We start from the raw sequence: 20,100 nt of genomic DNA on the forward strand, positions 1-20,100 counted from the left end.
AGGTACAGACAGTTTGAGTCACAAAGGACTATTTCCAAAAGTGTGTCAGTCAGAAGAATTGTATTTATCAAATGTTGGACATCATATAACTTTATTTCAGACACCTAACACTGAAAATGTCACGACCCATCGGAACGCAGGTAGGACCCAAATGCAGGAGTACACAGGAGACGCAGATGTAAATCGGGAAAAACATTGATTAATCCAAAGTCGGGGATCGGGCAGGCAGTCAGGTATAGCAGCGGTAGTTGGGACGTCGGGTGTAGAGAACAGGTCAGCGGGCAGGCAGGAGTCGTTACCACGGTAGAACGATCAAAGCAGGGAGGAGTATTAATGGAGTCAGGCTTGCGGGGTCGGTCGGAGAACAGGCGTAGGTCGGTACACACGGGTTGACGATCAGGGATACGAGAGTGCTGGAACGGGGCATGAACCTCAACGATCTGGCCGAGGACCAGTCGTCATCGGCGTCCTATATATACACACAGGATAATCAGCCCGCATGAGGCGCAGATGTGTGCCTCCCAATTAGCGCGACCGTGCGGGCACCCGCACAGCCCGGGCTGAAGCGGCAGGATCATGACAGAAAAGTGTTTATTCATTCCAAGGTCGGGGGTCAGGCAGACAGTCAACTGGAGCAGCGATAACCAGGACGTCAGGCGTAGAAGGCAGGTCAGCGAGCAAGCAGGGATTGATGAACCGGAGATCAGTCAGAGAGAGCAGCAGTCTCAAGGGCTTCAAGCTTACGGGGTTGGTCGAAGGACAGGCGGAGTTTGGTACACAGTGGTTCAGGATAAGGAACGAGGAAGTGCAGGAACGACGCATGGATGGAAACAATCTGGCAAAGCCAGACCGTCCACTGGCTCCTATCTATACTGGTGTTAATTATCAGCGATGAGGCGCAGGTGTACACTTCCTAATCAATGCAGGTGTGTAGGGGACCTGCACGGCCTGGGCTGGGACCGGCAGGACCATGACAGTACCCCCCCCCTTAAGGCATGGATCCCAGACGTGCCCATACAAAAGAAACACACACAAACACACAACATGTCCAGGGGCGGGTGGAAGGGGTCCGGGGGGGTGGCACCCTCCCCAACCCCAGTCTGTGTGGTGGCCAAAAGCGAGGCGTCCGGCTGGGCAGGTCAGGAGGTCGTCCTGGACGCCAAGCACCAGGGTCCCCACGGGGTGATTCAGGTGGACGTCCTCGAGGAGGAACCAGACGGCGAAGTAGGAACCAGATGGAAGCATGCAACGGTTCTGGACGAAGACCTCCCAGGACGTGGTTGCGAGGCGACATGGGATCGGTCGCCGCCGAGACTCGGCCGGGAGACAGCCGTGGATCGGTCATCGCCGAGGCTAGGTCGTGAGGCGCCTGGGAATCAGTCGCTGCCGAGGCTAGGTCATGGAGCGGCCGAAGATTGGTGGCCGTCGTAGCATGGCCCTATGACGGCCGTAGACAGGTTGCCATTGAAGCAGGAGAGGGAGGTGGCAGTCATCGAGATAGGCAGCGTGCGGAGGCCGTGTACCTGTCACTGTCGAGACAGGAATGGGAGACAGAAGAATACCTGTTGCCGTTCAGAGAGGGGTGTGGGACCGACGCGTGCCAGTCGCCGTTGAAGCAGGAATGGGGGGGCGGCCGTGAACTTAAGCCCTCTGCAATTCATTTCTGAGTTTTGTTTTTTGGGAAAACACAAAGGCGCTCTGGCAGGCTTATCTATGATCGCCAATCCCACCCTTTTATTTTGCCGCTCGCCCGGAAGTGTGTCGCCACCGCGACGTAGGTGTGACACGGCAGCAAATCTGATGCCACCAGCGACGAGAGCTAGGTTTGGTAAGGGGTCGATGGATGAGAATGGGTCAACAGCGCGTCTGTTGAAACCGCGACATGGGCCTAGCGAGGGGGCGGATCTTTTTCCACTGCAATGTGCGCTTGGCTTGGTCGTGGATCAGTGGCTACCGCAGTGAGAGCTTGCAGCGAATCTGTTGAAACCGCGACGTGGGCATGGCGCGGTCGCAGATCTGTTTTCACAGTAACGTGAACTTTGCTCGGTAGCGGGTCCGTTGCTACTGGGGCGTGAGTGTGATTTATTAGGAAGTCCGTCGCCACTGCGATGTGGGTGTGGCTCGGGAACGAATCAATTGCCACCGCAGCATGACCGTGAGTCAGCAGCGAGTCTGTTGCAACCGCGACGTGGGCGTAGCTTGGCCGGTTATCTAATCCCTGCCGAACCTGGGCCGCTCTATTTCTGCCTGCATTTCGCGATAGAAGACCTCAAGATTCTCGAGTTGCTGCACCTCATCCCTCTGGGCTTGAAGTTTCACCTTAAGCAATGGGTCTGCTGGTTTGGTCGTTGCTTGTGAGGAGTGAATGGACGATGGCAGTGTCTTGGTCGCTGCGCAGAGGGAGGCACAAGGGGGCACCCTGCTTGGGCATCTCCTCTGGCCGCCACACGGAGATCCCGGGTAGATGGCCAAGCGGGTTCCCAAAAAAGGATTGGAGCACGAAGACTTGGACCTACCGGGCGAAGGCACTCCGGAGCTGCAAACACGGGGAGGTGAAACAAATGGACTGGGACTAAAGTTAGGGAGAGGAAATTCAGTCAATATCAGAATCACAGTCAGGCAGCCGGTCATATAAATTTAAGTCTTCCTCAAACTCTGTCATGATCCTGCCGCTCCAGCACGAGCTGTGCGGGTGTCCGCGCAGGTGCGCTGATTGTAAGGTGCACACCTGCGCCTCATGCAGCCTGATTATGCTGTGGATTTATATGACCGCGATGACAACTGGCCGGCGCCAGTTCGTATGATCTTCATGTCCCATTCGTGTGCTCCGGTATCCCTGATTGAACCTGTGTGTACCGACCTTCGTCCGTTCTCCAACCAACCTTGTAAGCCTGACTCCTTTGATACTTCTGCCTGCGTTGATTGTTCTCCCGTGTACTGACTCCTGCCTGTCCGATCATCTGCTCTCTTCGCCCGACATCCCAACTACCGCCGCTGCACTGGACTACCTGCTCGATCCCCTACCTCTGCATATAATAAACGTGTCTCTTCTTGAACTACCTTGCGTCTTCCGAGTTCCTGCATTTGGGTCCTACTCTCGTTTCCGATGGGACGTGACAAACTCCGAAAAATCTGAATCCAAGAAAATATAAGGTGGTGAGCAGGTCGTGTTCGGGACGTAATCATGACACACAGGCGGTGCGTGTAACCAGGGAGAAGACATCATGGAGCCTACCCGGATAGGATATGCTTGGTCCTCCGGCAGGCGGTTTGCCTGGCGTCGTTCCCGGTGACGCCGAGTCTTTCCTGCTGGGTCCTGTAATGGCCAGATCGTTCTGTCACGACCCATCGGTGCGAGAGAGGACCCAAATGCAGGACTCAGGGGACGCAGAAGCAGTTTGGGAAAAGTGTTCATTCGTTCCAAGGTCGGGGATCAGGCAGACAGTCGACTGGACCAGCGGTAACCAGGACGTCAGTCGTAGAAGGCAGGTCAGCAGGCAAGCAAGGGATCATTACACCGGAGATCAGTCATTGGGCAGCAGTCTCAAGGGCGTCAAGCTTACGGGGTTGGTCGGAGGACAGGCGGAGGTCGGTACACAGTGGTTCAGGATCAGGAATGAGGAAGTGCGGGAACGAAGCATGGATGGGAATGGTCTGGCTTTGCCGCTGGGTCCTATATGGACCGGGGTTAATTATCAGCGATGAGGCGCAGGTGTGTGCCTCCAAATGAACGCAGGTGTGTAGGGGACCTGCACAGCCAGGGCTGGGACCGGCAGGACCATGACACCAGCATCTGTAACATGCACTAAAACTTAACCAAGTAATTAACCATGATCACTTTTAGTTCTCTAATAAACAGCCTTCAACTTAATTGGCAACTTCATGACTGCAGTAAAAAAAAAAGAACAAAGAACAAAAGAAAAAAAACAGTTACAGTGGCTCTTAAAATATTGTACAGACTGTATGACATCTTACTGGACTAAAATATAATTACTGTGTGTGATGCTAATTTTATCCATCCATTTTGTTAGCTGCTTATCCTCACAAGGGTTGCGGGAGTGCTGGAGCCAATCCCAGCTGTCAACGGGCAGGAGGCAGGGTACACCCAGAACTGGTTGCCAGCCAATCACAGGGCACATGTTTTTAGGATGTGGGAGGAAACCGTAGTGCCCGGAGAAAACCCACGCGAACACGGGGAGAACATGCAAACTCCACACAGGGAGGGCTGGGATTGAACCCAGGTACTCAGAACTGTAAAGCCAATGCGTTCCAGCTGGTTGGCTGTGTAAATTTTAATTTCTTGCAAACTGGAAGTGCAATGTTTCACCCTCTCAGGATGCTTCACTTATTACAGCCTCACAAGAATGTCAAAGGAAAAGTTTGTATTTGAAAGGGAGATTATATGGAAGACCTGATTTGACCAGGACTGTTCACATTTTAGGGTTGCCCCACCCAAAACGCATATCTGGAATGAAGGTGTGTAAATGACAAGTTGATGAGAATCACAGGACATGCTTTTTCGCTCCCCGCAGATGGGAAAGTACAGGCTGGTATTTACAAGGTTCGTTCAAGTTGCCTGTTTTCTAGCTTTTTAAGGAACCTTTAGGAAAAACAAGCACTTTTAACATCTGCAAAACATTTATTTTTATTTTACTTTTGTATCTTGTACATCCCGAAAAGCATCCTTAAAATATCCTGGATCAATTATAAACTGGTTTAACAGTGTAATAACATTCTAATACCTCTCAGCAGGGTTCAAGTTATGCAACAGCACTGCACCTTTTAAAAAGGCTGATTGCAAATACTTTGGTGAAAAAAAAAATATATAATAGAAGCCGAAAGAAAAAGAGGATTATTGTATTACGCTACTTTTATTTAGGACATTTTCAATGTTTTTACTGTTCTTGTAGTACCATTATTATTTTTTTTTTGTTCTTTGCAGTGTGGCTTTAGTATTTTTTTATATTGTTGTACTAAATTGTGACACCATTTATCAAACAATATTTGTGTTTCAGCACAACTGCATTAAAATGTGTCTTATCCATTGAGGAGGGGGAACACAAGTGGTGTCCAAATGAAGATTGCATTAAGCAAAATCTCGAAAACATCGCCACGATACCTTCAAGTACTTCACACAAAGCCAGAGTCTATACAAAGCTGCCACCTATTATGCGAAAGGAGTGCTGTGGTTTGAAGACAATCAATTCCCACCATAGAAACAGCCCTGCTGATTTCTTGGAACAGATGGAAGACAAATTGAAGACAAGAACCAATTACAAGGTTGGTTTGAGCTTCAGTATTTTTTTTTTTTATAGATCTTTTATCTAGTACTATTGGATGCATGAGAAGGCCTTTAGTCATTCCAACATTGTGTGTTCACAATTATTGTATAGAACAGTAAAATTAACTAATTAGTTGTTTGGGGGTGGGGGATTGTTCATGGGCACAACAAATACTAAAATTGTGTGGAATCTCATTCCAATTCTCATATACTTAAGAGGTTATGCTCCTTTGAAGTCACAAGTAATCCCCTCAACCGTCATGCATGGTCTGCTTAATCCAGTAGAAGGGTTTTACTTACTCAAAGCACAAAACATCAGGTTAATTGTCTACCCCTTGTAAGATACACTTAATTGCAAAAAGAGGGCGATAGAACTGCTGGTTTTGTAAAGCCATTTGAACATATGCTGGACGCTAAAGTGGTAAAAAGGCAGAGACGACAAGCGGTACACGCCGATGACAGATGCATGTGCATTTGATGATTAGGCTGCAGCTTCTTTTGTCTTGACGATGCAAAGGTGGCAGAAAATGGATCAGATTAAATTGCTTTTCTAAAGCATTTAAGACGGCGTGATAGCGTTGGTGTCTCCATTATTGTCATTTCCAGTCTTGTATCTGAAGGAGTTGATGAATGATGGTTCATCAAACGTGAACTGAATGAACTATTTCTGCCTGATGAACGTTTCTGTGAACAAGATCATTCTGGCTTCTTTGTAATGTTTTTTGAGTGTCAGTTTTTGTTCCATTGTCCCAGATTTATTCTTTTTCACTGTAAAAAAAAAAAACTAAGATTTAACGGCCTCATCCGGCCTGGCAAAGATTGGTACCGAATCGGGCAAGTCATATTAAAATCATGGCTACAATTATTTGAACATGTCCTGTAATGCCACCACGTTGTGCTTTAATACCCACTGGTACCACCAGGTAACGGATAAGGTACAGCGATCCATTGACATGACTTTGGCTGTTCTGTTTTTACTCTGCTCCTGCTCTGGACTCTTTTTCAACCATGAGTGGGCCAAAGAAAAGAAAAGTCAACATCAGCAAAACAACACTATTCCTGTTAAAAGTAAATCTAAGTATTGACACTACAATGGCGGCACAGTGGATAAACTGGAAAGTGTTGGCCTCACAGTTCTGAGGTCCAGCGTTTGATCCGGGGTGTGGAGTTTGCATGTTCTCCTCGTGCCTGCGTGGGTTTTCTCCGGGCACTCCGGTTTCCTCCCACATCTCAAAAACATGCAACATGAATTGGACACTCGAAATTGCCTGTAGGTGGGATTGGAATCTGGCTGTTTGTCTCGATGTGCCCTGCGATTTGGCTGGCAACCAGCTCAGGGTGTACCCCGCCTCCTGCCCGCTGACAGCTGGGATAGGCTCCATCACTCCCGTGAACGTCGTGAGGATAAGCGGCAAAGAAAATGGATGGATGGGTGGATGGATGGACACTACAAGGCCCTTTTCTGTTTATTTTTAAAATGTCAGCATTTGGTCCTGGCTTGGGCAACCTGACAAATTTTAAATGTCAACGTGGCCTCTGAGCCAAAATGTTTGCCCACCCCTGCTTTAGACTGGAAGCAGTGCAGTATGACAAGTTTTACAGTAATGGCCAAATGCAGTTGTTGCAATTCCTACACCGTCCAACTGATTTGGATGTAAATGCCCACAAATTAAAGCTCTATATGCAGTCAAACCACATTTTGTTTTATTTCAAATCCATTGAATTTGTGTTTAGATCTCAAAAGATGGGAATTGTTTAACATCCCAACACACGTTTACGCAAACATATGCTAAATTAATACAGTGTCTTAAAGGCCAATACAGGGAGTTCTCGGGTTAAGACGGTCTCGACCTAAAACGTTTCGACTTCATGACACCCGAGTCTTGTCCGCCATGATGGCCCCAGCACCATAGTGTTTCTGCTTAGCTCATGCACATTATCTGTGTTTGTGTGCTGGGAGTTTATTTGCCCATTTTTGCCCACCTTTTTACACATTATAGCCCAAAAGAAGAAAGCTGTCTGGTCCAGCTGAAAGAAACGCAATCACCATGGAAACGGAGCTCAATATCATTACAATATCAATCAGAGATGGGATTAACACCGACGGACATGACAGACATAAAGACTTGGGCTTCAGTTCGACGAGAGTGGCAATTATTATTAAGGACAAAGGCCCCATTTTAGTGCAAGTGAAGAGTTTCATCCCTATGAGGGATAAAGTGTTCACGAAGCAACTTTTTTTGCGAAGAGAGAAAAAATGAAGCAACGTTCTTCGATCGTTGCCGAGATGGAAAGATTACTTACGTTATGGATCGAGGAACCGAATCAACGTAGGCTTGATATGAGCCTCATGTTCATTAAAGGAAAAGGCACGGTGTACGTATTTTCCTAACTTTGAAAGAGCAGAAAGGAGAAGATGCCGGGAAGGAATTTACTGCTAGCAACAGCTACCTCCACTTGCTTCCTGAGCGATACCTGAGCGTAGCCTTCCTTCACTCTTTGCCATCCCCCCCTCCCTTCCCTAACAGTAAGTGAAGATCTTATTTTTTTACTTTAATGTATTTTAGTTTTTTTTTACATGTAGTACCAACACCCATCCATGAGCTGCTTATCCTCACAAGGGTCATGGGAATGCTGAAGCCAATCCCAGTGGTCAGTAATTTCAGTCGAAATTTGAGTTAAGTCGCTACTGTGGGAACACATCTCAGTCGTAGACCGAGGACTACCTGTACGCATCAAGCTGACAGTCAGCCAGTGACTGCTTGTCTTCTGACGATTTAGAATGCCTTTATGTGTGGAGCAGCATCCTTTGACTGTATGTGAGCCAGGAGAATGAAATGGATTCAAAGTGCCGACGAATGAGTGTGGGCAAATTAGCACACCTTAGCATTTTCCACTGGGATGTAACTTCAGAGTGTACAGCTCATGAGGCCCTGTCAGTAAAGCCAGTGTTATATGCAATGGATTTTCCTGTAGGAAATTCGGCATTCGATGTACATGAGAGTCAGGGGTACCAGCTGGAGATTGATAGTATCGATAGCATGGTTATGCCTTACACAGAAGCCCATACAACACGAATACAAACTGCACTCATGTTGTGGTGCACTCAGGAAATTTTGATAAGGTTTGATAAGGACAACTATCCACCTGAATGCAAAAGAAAATAACAATATCCAAATTGCGCTAAAATGTCCTCTTTTTGAAATGTTTTGGCTTTGTGTGCAATAAAAAACTAATGGCCACTGAGTGGGTCCAAAAAGAGTGACTCCAGGTATCTACGAACATTAATCCATTTTTTCTTTATCGCCAACAACAATGATCATCGATTTGTTGAAAAGAAGAGGCCTCTTGTGTTTGACCCAATTCTTGGGGTCTGAACACCCGAGCAAAGCTGAAGCCGTGTTGATCAAGTCAAGCCGAGCAATGCTAAACGCACACGGGGCAGTGCCGAGAAAAGCCACTACCCAGTTCAAGTCAGACAGGCAGTCCTAGTGTGCGCACGCACATTCGTGAGTGCTTTTCAAGATTTTTTCAAAAAGTTTTCAGTATTTTCTTTCCCATGGGCTCAAAGAAAGACACCAGTTCTACCAGCAGCAAAGAAAAAAAGGAAAATTATGCGAACCTGAGAGGATTTAAGGAAGGAGATAATTGCGAAGTATGAATATGGGGTGTGTGTTTGTCACGGCGTTTGCTAACGAATAGCTTATGGCTAAGTCAACTATTTCGACTATCCTAAAGAATAAAAATGTATTAAAAGGCATCTAGTTTTGCCAAATGAGTGACTATAATTACAAAGCAAAGGCCACACATAACAAGAAATGGAGAACCTACTGGAGAATTACCTGGAGTACATGTTTTTACATAAATAGGAATTAAAATGGGAATTTACTATTTGGAGGTTGGGAAAAGGATTAAACTCATTTACATTATTTCCTATGAGGAAAAAAATGTTTCGGAGGTTGAACAAAATCAGACTTTGAACACGTCACAAGAATGAATTATGTTAGTCCTTAGAGTTTCCACTGTACATGAGTTATTTGTCACAATAAGTCAGTGGTTCTTAACCTTGTTGGAGCTACTGAACCCCACCAGTTTCAAATGCACATTCACCAAACCCTACTTTAGTGTAAAATGTAATTTTTATCAAATTCAAGACACGTATCGTAATTTCTCAAAAATAATGCGCAATTAAAAAAAAATATTTTCAAAAAGTCAATACATTTAGGTATGGATGAACCCCTGAGACCGACTCACTGAACCTAGGTTAAGAACCACTGCAATAAGTGAGTGGCCCCACACCCAATGAGAAAGTCCATGTGGACATGCACATATCCCTTTGTGTTTTACATGCACAAAGAGTGACAAAAATTTCCTGTAATTGTTGTGCCTAAACTGTACAGGCTAAAGCCCTCCTAATCAATAGAAAGGGTGTACCCAGGGGTGTACCCGAGAGCAAACCGGTGGACGGGACACATCCCACACTGAGGGACCTGGGGCAATCCCCTTGCCGCACCAAAGCACCCTGTCACGTGGCCACCCAGCAGGGTTCACAGGGACCCAATGCCACCCAACCAGGGCCACCCCCACTGCCATATACACCCGCCAACTTCCCCTCAACTCCAAGAGAACCAGACGCCCCCCTAACCTGCAGGGCTTGCGATGCCACCAGTCCCCGCCCAGCCCGAGGGCAGGAAAATGTCCCTTGTTTGTTGGAAAGAAGGACAGCTAGGGGCAACCAACAAAAGAACAATAAGTGGGGCATCCCAGGTAGCACCCGCGGGTCATGAGAAGGGAGCCCCAATGCCAAGCAGTCATCTAGCTTCGCATTCAAATCCTGACCTCACCTGTTTAGAGTTTGCATATTCTCTCTGTTCTTGCGTGGGTTTCTGGTGTGTCTGTTTGCTCCCACATCCCCAAAACATCATGTGGTAGGTTGACTGAAGAATCTAAATTGTCCATAGGTATGAATGCAAGTGCAAATGGTTGTTTGTCTATATGTCCTCTGCGAATGGCTGATGACTGTTTTAGGGTGTTCGTCGCCTCTTGCCCGAAGTTAGCTGGGATAGGCTCCAGCACGCCCGTCACCATAGTGAGGATAAACGGTAGGGAAGATGAATAATAAAATGAATGAAAATGAAATTATCTCACTGAATATAAAAACATGTAACTTGTTGCAGATCAAATAATCTCACATTCACTTTACAATTCAATTGACCCCTCCGTACAGGGCACTTAACCACGCCTCCTGAAGTGACATCACGCCACGTGCGTTCACGTAAGACAAACAGTACAAATGGCAAATACAATACAATACATTCTGAACTGAGACAGACTCTATGCTTCTGATTTCATTCATATCAACAATATATTATAGATTCTAAATACAATACATTCTTAACTGAGAGAGACGCCATGCTTCTGATTTCATTCAATCATTCACACGTAGCAATGTTATGCTAGCGCAAAACGTCTCATTCATTTATACGAGACGTGTATTAAAAATCAAATTTAGGGCATATCTTCGTGCAAACACATTCTGGTTAAGCTTCTGCCGCGAGCCGGCAAGAAAGGGACATATTTGTGCAGTGCAATCATCGCTAAATATCGCTCAACAAAGAATAAGTGTGGCAATCGTTCACACGCAGCAGTGTTATGCTAGCGAAGAACTTCGAATTCATTTATACGAGACCTCTATTGAAAATCAAATATAGGGCATACCTTCATGCAAACATATGTGTTCCGGTTGATATTAGATGGATTTAGTTGATGATGCGGTCTTCCACAAAGTTTGATCCATCGAAGGCATTTTTCGTACTGGGTCTTCGGTTTTGGAAAGGGTACGAATCGAATTCCACCAACTAGCCTTTCAGGATACCTGTCGTCACTATTACAAAGTCCGTGACTACACCTCTTAACCATATTTTTTGTTAAATAACCCAAATACGCGATAAAACGCTAACTAAACCTATACTGGACCATTCAATGTTGTCATAGAAAATGGCGGGAGCAAAAACGGGCTTTGGTCTATGCAGATCTCTGGCCTCTGATTGGTCAGTTACACGGATTGCGCAATCTCCACGGAGGGGTCAATTTTAAGGGACTTTGGTTCCAATCTAATAAATTCAGTTTGAAATTGAACTATTCAGAGTCGTTTTTTTATCTACTATGTGTCACAGAATTGAGGCAGCAAGATGATGCCCCACAGTTTAACAAACTCAGACGATGTTCCCACAGGAATGCAAGGACAGGAGACAAGACTTTTGTTCGTCACTCTGACACGCAGCGGATTACAAAAAAGCATATCAGAGGAAAGACTGGACAGGTGTAGGTGGCATTGCTGTGCTAAACTAATTAGAAGCCACCCTCAAATGGATCCACAGCCCAGGTGGCCTGTTGCCCATTCATTTGGGCCGGCAGGTCAGGACAGTAAACGTGTTGAGAGCGAACTCTACAGGCGATGGAGCACCACAGTTTTAATTAATCCCCCCACCCAAAAAAAAAAATGCACCCAGCTCAGCATATTATGGAAAGACGCGTTGATACAAGGCACATGATTAGTTCTGGGCAAGAAATCAACTAATAAGAGGACGAGTGGGTTTATCCCATGAGCTGATTGGTTGCACATCATCGAAGTCTCATACCGTAACTTCCCTTGTCCCACCCATTTCCTTGTTGTGCGCATGGGCTTGTCTATGTAATATATATATTTTTAAGCAATGACATTTTTTGATGATGTACTGTAGTTAAAATACTACCTCAGCGCTGGGCCCAAGCGAAAACTTCCTTTGCGCCGCCCGAGAGGTGGTGACTCCGCGTGCATGATTATCCTTTCTGTGATCCAGCGGGCGGAATCAACCACTTTGTGCAGCAAATAGCACGGGCACTGTGGTACCTACTGGGATGTCCTCCAGGGTTCCGGACAGGGCACTTTTCTCCTTGTTGGACCCTGCATTGTGATTCACCCCCTCGAGGACAGGCTTTTTGGCCTGCAAGGGCTTGTTTGGGGGGGGAAAAAAAAAGATATGGCCTCAGAAACGAGTGTCTGTATGGTGCTGCTCCTCCTTACGTGGGGGAAGAGTTTCCTAACCTCATCAGTGAACAAGTTTTTAACAAGGATGAAACGGTTAGTTCTTCCTCTTTTTTTGTCTTCGACCTACATTATCTGAATTTCTACCTTTGCCTTGTAGATTAACATTTCCGGGTGCTGGTGTAGGAAGCCCGGGCCACGACCTAACTTAGTCGGAAGAAGAAGAAGAGGAATGCACAAACCCTACAGCTCTGTGTAGGGACTTTGAATGTTGGGACTATGACAGGAAAAGCTCAGGAGTTAGTTGACATGATGATTAGGAGAAAAGTTGATCTATTGTGCATCCAAGAGAGCAAGTGGAAAGGGAGTAAGGCGAGAAGTTTAGTTGCAGGGTTTAAATTATTTTATCGTGGAGTAGATGGGAAGAGAAATGGAATAGGGGTTATTTTAAAAGAAGAGCTGGCTAAGAATGTCTTGGAGGTGAAAAGAGTATCAGATTGAGTGATGAGGCTGAAATTTGAAATTGAGGGTATTGTGTATAATGTGATTAGCGGCTATGCCCCACAGGTAGGATGTGACTTCGAGTTGAAAGAAAAATTCTGGAAGGAACTAGACAAAGTAGTCCGGGGCATCGCAGAGAGAGAGAGAGAGAGAGAGAGTGAGAGAGAGAGAGAGAGAGAGAGAGTGAGAGATGTGATTGGTGCAGATTTCAATGGACATGTTGGCGAAGGAAACAGGGGTAATGAAGAAGTGATGGGTAAATACGACATTCAGCAAAGAAACTTTGAGGGTCAGATGGTGGTGGACTTTGCAAAAAGGATGGAATTGGCAGTGGTGAACACTTATTTCCAGAAGAGGGAGGAACATAAAGTGACCTACAAGAGCGGAGGTAGAAGCACGCAGGTGGATTATATTTTGTGCAGATGGTGTAATCTGAAGGAGTTACCGACTGTAAGGTTGTGGTCGGGAAGAGTGTAGCTCGACAGCATAGGATGGTGGTGTGTAGGATGACTCTGGTAGTGGGTAGGAAGTTTAAGAGGACAAAGGTAGAGCAGAGAATCAGGTGGTGGAATTTGAGAAAGGAAGAATGTTGTGTGGCCTTCTGGAAAGAGGTGTGACAGGCTCTAGATGGACAGGAAGAGTTCCCAGAAGAATGGAATGCTACTGCTAAGGTATTCAGAGAGGTAGGCATGAGAGTGCTTGGTGTGTCTTCTGGTAGGAAAGGGGAGGAGACTTGGTGGTGGAATCCCAAAATACAAGAAGTCATCAAAGGGAAGAGATTAGCGAAGAAGAAGTGGGACCCGGAGAGGACTGAGGAGAGGCGTAAGGAATACATTGAGATGCGTCGTAGGGCAAAGGAGTGGCGAAGGCTAAACAAGAGGCATATGACGACATGTACTCCAGGTTGGATAGGAAAGAAGGAGAAAAGCAGCTCTACAGGTTGGCCAGACAGAGGGATAGAGACAGGAAGGATGTGCAGCAAGTAAAGGTGATCAAGGATAGCGATAGAAATATGTTGACTGGTGCCAGTAGTGTGCTAAGTAGATAGAAAGACTAGATGTTAATGAATGAAGAAAGTGGGAGAGAATGTAGAGAGGCCAGCGTGAATGACCAAGTGGCATTGATTAGTAAGGGAGAAGTTAGAAAGGCACTGAACAGAATGAAAAATGGAAAGACAATTGGTCCTGATGACATACCAGTGGAGGTATGGAAGGAATTTGGTGGGGTGGCTGTGGAGGTTTTGACCAACTTGTTCAATAGAATGGTAGTGCGAGAGAAGATGCCAGAAGAATGGAGGAAAAATGTGCTAGTCCCCATTTTTAAGAACAAAGGCGATGTTCTGTGGAAATTACAGAGGAATAAAGATGATGAGCCACACAATGAATTTCTGGGAAAGAGTAGTGGAGGCTAGACTCAGGACAGAAGTAAGTACCTCTGAGCAACAGTATGGTTTCATGCCTAGAAAGAGTACCACAGATGCAGTATTTGCTTTGAGAATGCTCGTGGAAAAGTACAGAGAAGGTCAGAAGGAGCAACATTGTATCTTTGTAGACCGAGAGAAAGCCTATGACAGAGTACCAAGAGAGGAAATGGGGTACTGCATGCGCAAGTCTAGTGTGGCGGAGAAATATGTTACAATAGTACAGGACATGTATGAGGGCAGCAGAACAGCGGTGAGATGTGCCGTTGGTGTGTCAGAAGAATTTAAGGTGGAACTGGGACTGCATCAGGGTTCCACGCTGAGCCCCTTCCTCTTTGCGTTAGTAATGGATAGGCTGACAGACGAGGTTAGACTGGATTTCCCTTGGACCATGATGTTTGCAGATGATATTGTGATCTGCAGTGAAAGCAGGGAACAGGCGGAGGAACAGTTAGAAAGATGGAGGTATGCACTGGACCTTTTGTATTTTGGTCTTTAGTTTCTCCTAAGGTCTGCCTGGAGTTTTCTCTGGTTCTGTTTCTGCCACCCTGGGCTTGTCAGTGCTGCCTCCCTGAGCCACCCGGTACAGTGAAATGGTCTCAACTTCCCCGTGGTGACGTGGACTATCGACGAACAGCCGGCGTGGTTTGGCAGAGCATACTTGCACACACTTGAAGCGGTCTTACCAGGAGCTCGTGCACCACTGATATGGACAACAGAAGCAGACACCACACACCTGCTCTGAACCTCTGATGGACACCTAGCCTCAGGGTGAATCCTATATCCTATATCTGCTGTCATCGGGCAGGAGGCACAGTATACCCTGAACTGGCTGCCAGCCAATCGGAGGGCACATGGAGACAGACGACAATCGCACTCACAATCACACCCTGGTACAATTTAGAGTCTCTAATGAATACATGTGATGTGAGAAGAAACCAGAGAGCGTGGAGAAGACCCACGGAGGCACAGGGAGAACATGCAAACTCCACACAGCCGGGACCTGGATTTGAATCCCGGTCCTCAGAACCAGCAGAACTGTGAAGCCAACAGTCGACAGCTGCGCCATCCTACATGCAGCTGTAGAGGTGTGATTGTGAGTATAACTGTTGACTGTCTACATGTTCCCTGCGATTGGCTGGCAACCATTTCAGGGTGTACCCTGCTTCCAGCCTGATGACATCTGAGAGTAACACCAGCACTCCCACAAACCTTGTGAGGATAAGCGGCTTAGAAAATGGATGGATAAAATATTTACTGGAACCACCTGTAGAAATCTTTACGGTTTGATGTTTAGCAGTTTACATTTGTGATCTTCCCACTGTGTCCCCTATATTCTCAGACATACAGCCTTAAAGAATACAAGGAGTTGAAGTTAGATGTGAAGCTGCAAGGTCTGGGTCCTGACTACACCGCAGTTAAGAAGCTAGTAAGTCGCACACTTTTATAAAAAAATTCCAAATGTTTGAAATGGGTCGTATCTTTTCACATTCAAAACCAGTTTGTTCGTGAACCAACACAAATGTAAAAACAAAAAATGCATTGGAATAGTTATTAATTTGAATCACGGATTTAGTAATAGAGATACCTCTATTTATGAAAGTCTCAATTTGCAAGTTTCTCAAGATACAAGCTGTCACTTGGTTGATCATTATTACTTTTATTGCATGAATCAAAATAAAAAATCAAGGAATTCCGTAAAAACAAAAATTGCATTGGAATAGTTATCAATTTGAATCAGGAATTTAGAAATAGAGGTACTTCTATTTATGAAAGTCTCAATTTGCAAGTTTCTCAAGATACAAGCTGTCACTTGGTTGATCATTATTACTTTCATTGCGTTAATCAAAATTAAAAATCAAGGAATTCCAGCCATTTTTCTTGAAAATAAAACACATACACCACAGACTAGAGCATGTTCAAACAGGCACCCAGCTACAACAATATCACAAAACACCAGGAGTGGATAGAGACCCTCACTGCCTACAGTACATGAGGAAATACATGGACGACATTATGGTTTCTAGAACCATCTCCATTGGGGCCAATCAGAAGCCATGGCTGACAGGGAAGTCCAAAGGCTCCTGAAAGCCCAGAATGCTGCCTTCAGAGCTCAGGACAAGGTGAGCCCAAGGACAGCCAGGGCCAACCCATCAGGTGGCATCAGACTAACTAAGAGGCAGTCCTCCAAGAGGATTGCCGACTGCTTTAGTGATAATTAAGCCATCAGAAACCTGTAGAACGGTATCCACACTATCACGGACTAAAAGCCTAGCCCCACAGATTTGCGACAACTCCTCTTCTCTACTGAATCAGCTCGCCGACTTCTTTGATCTTTCCTCCACCTCCCAATGACCGTATGCTCCTGCTGTCTCTGGACAGCGTGTTGCGATCACTCAGAAAGACCAATACAAGGAAAGCCTCTCGACCGGGTAAAATACTTGGCCGCATTCTGAAAGATGAGCTCACAGATGTCCTCCTAGACATTTTCAACACCTCTATGAGCCAAGGCGTCCTCCTGACCTGCTTCAAAGTTACCACCAACATCCCTGTCCTTCCTGCTTAATGGCTGCCACCTGGTTGCACTCACTTCCATCATTATGAAGTGCTTCAAGCGGTTAAGGTTAGGTTAGGGGCCCCATTGCTCAGTGGTTAGAGCATTGGATTGGTAAACCAGGGGTCGTGAGTTTGTTTCTCAATGGGGCCTCCACTCCCCAAAAGGGGCTTCGTCAGGAAGGGCACCCGGTGTAAAAACTGTGCCAAACAAATATGTTCATCTGCGATGATATGTTGTGGCGACCCCTAACGGGACAAGCCGAAAGAAAGTAGTAGTAGTTCAAGCGATTAGTCGTGGAACGGATCAAATCCTCCCTTCTCCCCATTCTGGCCCCTACAAGTTTGGATACCAGTCCAACTCCACAACTGATACCAGTCCAACTCCACAACTGATGATGCTATCTCTATTGCCCTCCACTCATTCCTCACCCACCAAAAGACCAAAGACTCATAGGTCAGAATGCTGTTAATTGACTTCAGCTTACTATTGAATTCCATCATCCCCGAGCAGCTCATCCTCAAACTAGTCCACCTTCCTTTGCAACTGGCTGTTGAACTTCCTGACGGGGAGACTCAAGGCAGTTTTGATTGGCAGCACGCCTACTACACCAACATGCTAAACACAGCCCCCCCAACAAAGACGTGTGCAAACTCCCCTCATCTTCACTCTGATGACCCATGACTCAGTACCCACATTCAGCTCCAACCTTTTCGTGTTTACATACGACATGACTGTGGTGTGTCTTGTTAATAAAAATGATGAGACAAGCGACAGGAGTGAGGTGAGCCGCCTGGTTATCTGGTGCAAGACGACTATTTCCACCCGGATGTGGAGAAAATAAAGGCAATTATATTGAACTTCAGGAGAGGCCACACCCAGCACACGCACAAACCATCTATGGTGCTGTATTAGAGCATGTGAAGCAGCTCCAAATCCTGGCTGTACACATCTCCAAAGACCTGACAAGAGTGAGAGCGCCATCTCCCATCACGAGCTCCTTCTCCAGATTGTTGGATTTTATTTTTATATCAATACAAAAGTCCGTTAATCATCTGACTCCAAATTGTGACCTTACCCGACCACCACTCATCCAACAATTTGCACGCTCGTTCTGCAAAGAAAGGACCAGGAAGCCGGCGTTTTCACACGCGAGTAGATTTATTCCTTCAACAAACACCTGGTTCTCGGGTCCCTCTCAATACAACCCTGTACGTCTCTGTTCCCTCAAGCCGACGTACTTCATATCCGAGTTGCCCAGGACAATTTAAAAGTACAATCTACTAATTCACTATTGGTTATGTGTCTCCTGCAGTTATCCCTAGCGCTCTCTCATTGGTCTTTCTTGGTCCGCAGGATGGTGGGCCAACTCCTCACGCCTGCGGTTGTTGATGTTTTGTTGCTCCCGTCTCCCTCTAGGTCTGGGTCAAGCGTCGTGTCGCCCCACACCTGCTGATTGTGGTCATCACCACCCAACCGTCGAGAACATTCCGTTCTAGCACACTATCTGCTGTAATCACTTTCTTGCCACATTCTCACACTGCAACTTTTCATCCACAGACTTTCACACATTAAGCAGTATTTCAAATACATCGCCTTGTTGATTAACTTTTATACATTTCATTTCCTTAAAAATGAACGATCAAGAGCATCCTGTCCAGCAGCATTATCGCGTGGTATGGCGACTGCACTGCCTCCTGCCACAATATCCTGCAGCACACTGTGAGAGTACCTGAGAAGATCATTGGTGTCTTTCTCCCCCCCTTTTGGGCATTTATCACACCCGCCTCACCCGCAATGCCACCACAATGCCAGACTCCAACAGATTTTCTTCCAGTATGGTCCTGTATTTGGCTCCATTCATCTTCCCATCAATTTTAACCATCTTCCCTGTCTCTGCTGAAGAAAAGCAAGCCCAGACCATGTTTGACAGTGGGGATTGTGTGTTCAGGGTGAGGAGCTGTATTGCTTTTACGCCAAACATATCGTTTTGCATTGTGGCCAAAAAGTTTGATTTTGGTTTCATCTATGACCAGAGTACCTTTTTCTGCATGTTTGGTGTGTCTCCAAGGTGGCTTGTGGAAAACTTTAAATGAGATTATGGATATCTTTGAGAAATGGCTTTCTTCTTGCCACTCTTCCATGAAGGCCAGATTTGTGCATTGTACAACTGATTGTTATCCTATGGACAGACTCTCCCACCCCAGCTGTAGATCTCTGCAGTTCATCCAGAGTGATCATAGGCCTCTTGGCTGCATCTCTGATCAGTCATCTCCTCGTTCAAGGTGAAAGCTTAGCGGGATAGCTGGGTCTGGGTAGATTTCCAGTGGTCAGATACTCCTTCCATTTTAATATGATTGCTTGCACAGTGCTCCTTGAGATGTTTAAAGCTTGGGAAATCTTTTCGTATCCAAATCCATCTTTAAACTTCTCCACAACAGTATCTCGGACCTGCCTGTGTTCCTTGGTCTTCATAATGGTCTCTGCATTTTAAACAGAACCCTGAGACTATCACAGAGCTGGTGCATTTATACGGAGACTTGATTACACACAGATGGATTCTATTTATCATCATCAGTCAACATTGGATCATTCAGAGATCCTCACTGAACCTCTGGAGTGAGTTTGCTGCACGCCCCACTTTTCAGTTTTTTACTTGTTAAAAAAGTATAAAATATCCAATACATTTCATTCCACTTCACCATTATGTCTCACTTGTTTTTGATTCATGACAAAAAATATATAATTTTATATCTCTGTTTGAAGCCAGAAATGTGTCAAAAGGTTGAAAAGTCCACTTCCAGAATTTCTCTTTCACCTCGAGGCCACAACCTACGTGTGGGGCAAAGCCAATAATCAGATTCCTCCAAAACATGCTTTACTGTAAAGTGAGGCCTCCATATCTCCAGGGCCAACCTGATGAGTGAATGATATATGAAATGTTGATTGGACTATTGAATAACTTGTCAAGTTTGGTTTTGTTGGATTGTATAGAGAGGCCACTTTTTATAATTTGCATTTACATCAGTTTTTTTGCCCTTTCGTTCCCATTCTTTAACCTTTGCCAGGCTGAGAAGATGACCCAACAGAAGCTGTATTCAAATGGAGTTCGTGAGAGAAACAGAAACATTAGTAAGATACCCTTCCTGTTGGCCAAGGAACCATTAGGCAAAGAGAGAAAAGTTGCAAGGATTAAGGTATGTATGCATTTTTGTGTATTTTTATTTTTATCTATCCATTTTCTGAGCTGCTTATCCTCACAAGGGTCCCTGGAGTGCTGGAGCCTATCCAGACTGTCACCAGACAGGAGGCAGGGT

General features: G+C 45.8%; 1 protein-coding gene across 5 annotated transcripts in view; it reads left to right on the forward strand.

Moving 5' to 3' along the window:
• jhy (junctional cadherin complex regulator) overlaps nucleotides 1–20,100 on the forward strand; it is a 99,487-nt gene that overhangs the window by 67,155 nt on the left and 12,232 nt on the right. For all 5 annotated transcript variants that reach the window (XM_061804188.1, XM_061804185.1, XM_061804184.1 and 2 more), the window contains 3 exons: nucleotides 5,016–5,280; nucleotides 15,572–15,658; nucleotides 19,852–19,980. In XM_061804188.1, the coding sequence (XP_061660172.1) occupies nucleotides 5,016–5,280; nucleotides 15,572–15,658; nucleotides 19,852–19,980 (481 nt within the window). The remainder of the gene's footprint in view (nucleotides 1–5,015; nucleotides 5,281–15,571; nucleotides 15,659–19,851; nucleotides 19,981–20,100) is intronic.

Source organism: Syngnathoides biaculeatus, chromosome 18 (genome assembly GCF_019802595.1).
Source record: "Syngnathoides biaculeatus isolate LvHL_M chromosome 18, ASM1980259v1, whole genome shotgun sequence".
NCBI classification, from domain to species: Eukaryota; Metazoa; Chordata; class Actinopteri; order Syngnathiformes; family Syngnathidae; genus Syngnathoides; species Syngnathoides biaculeatus.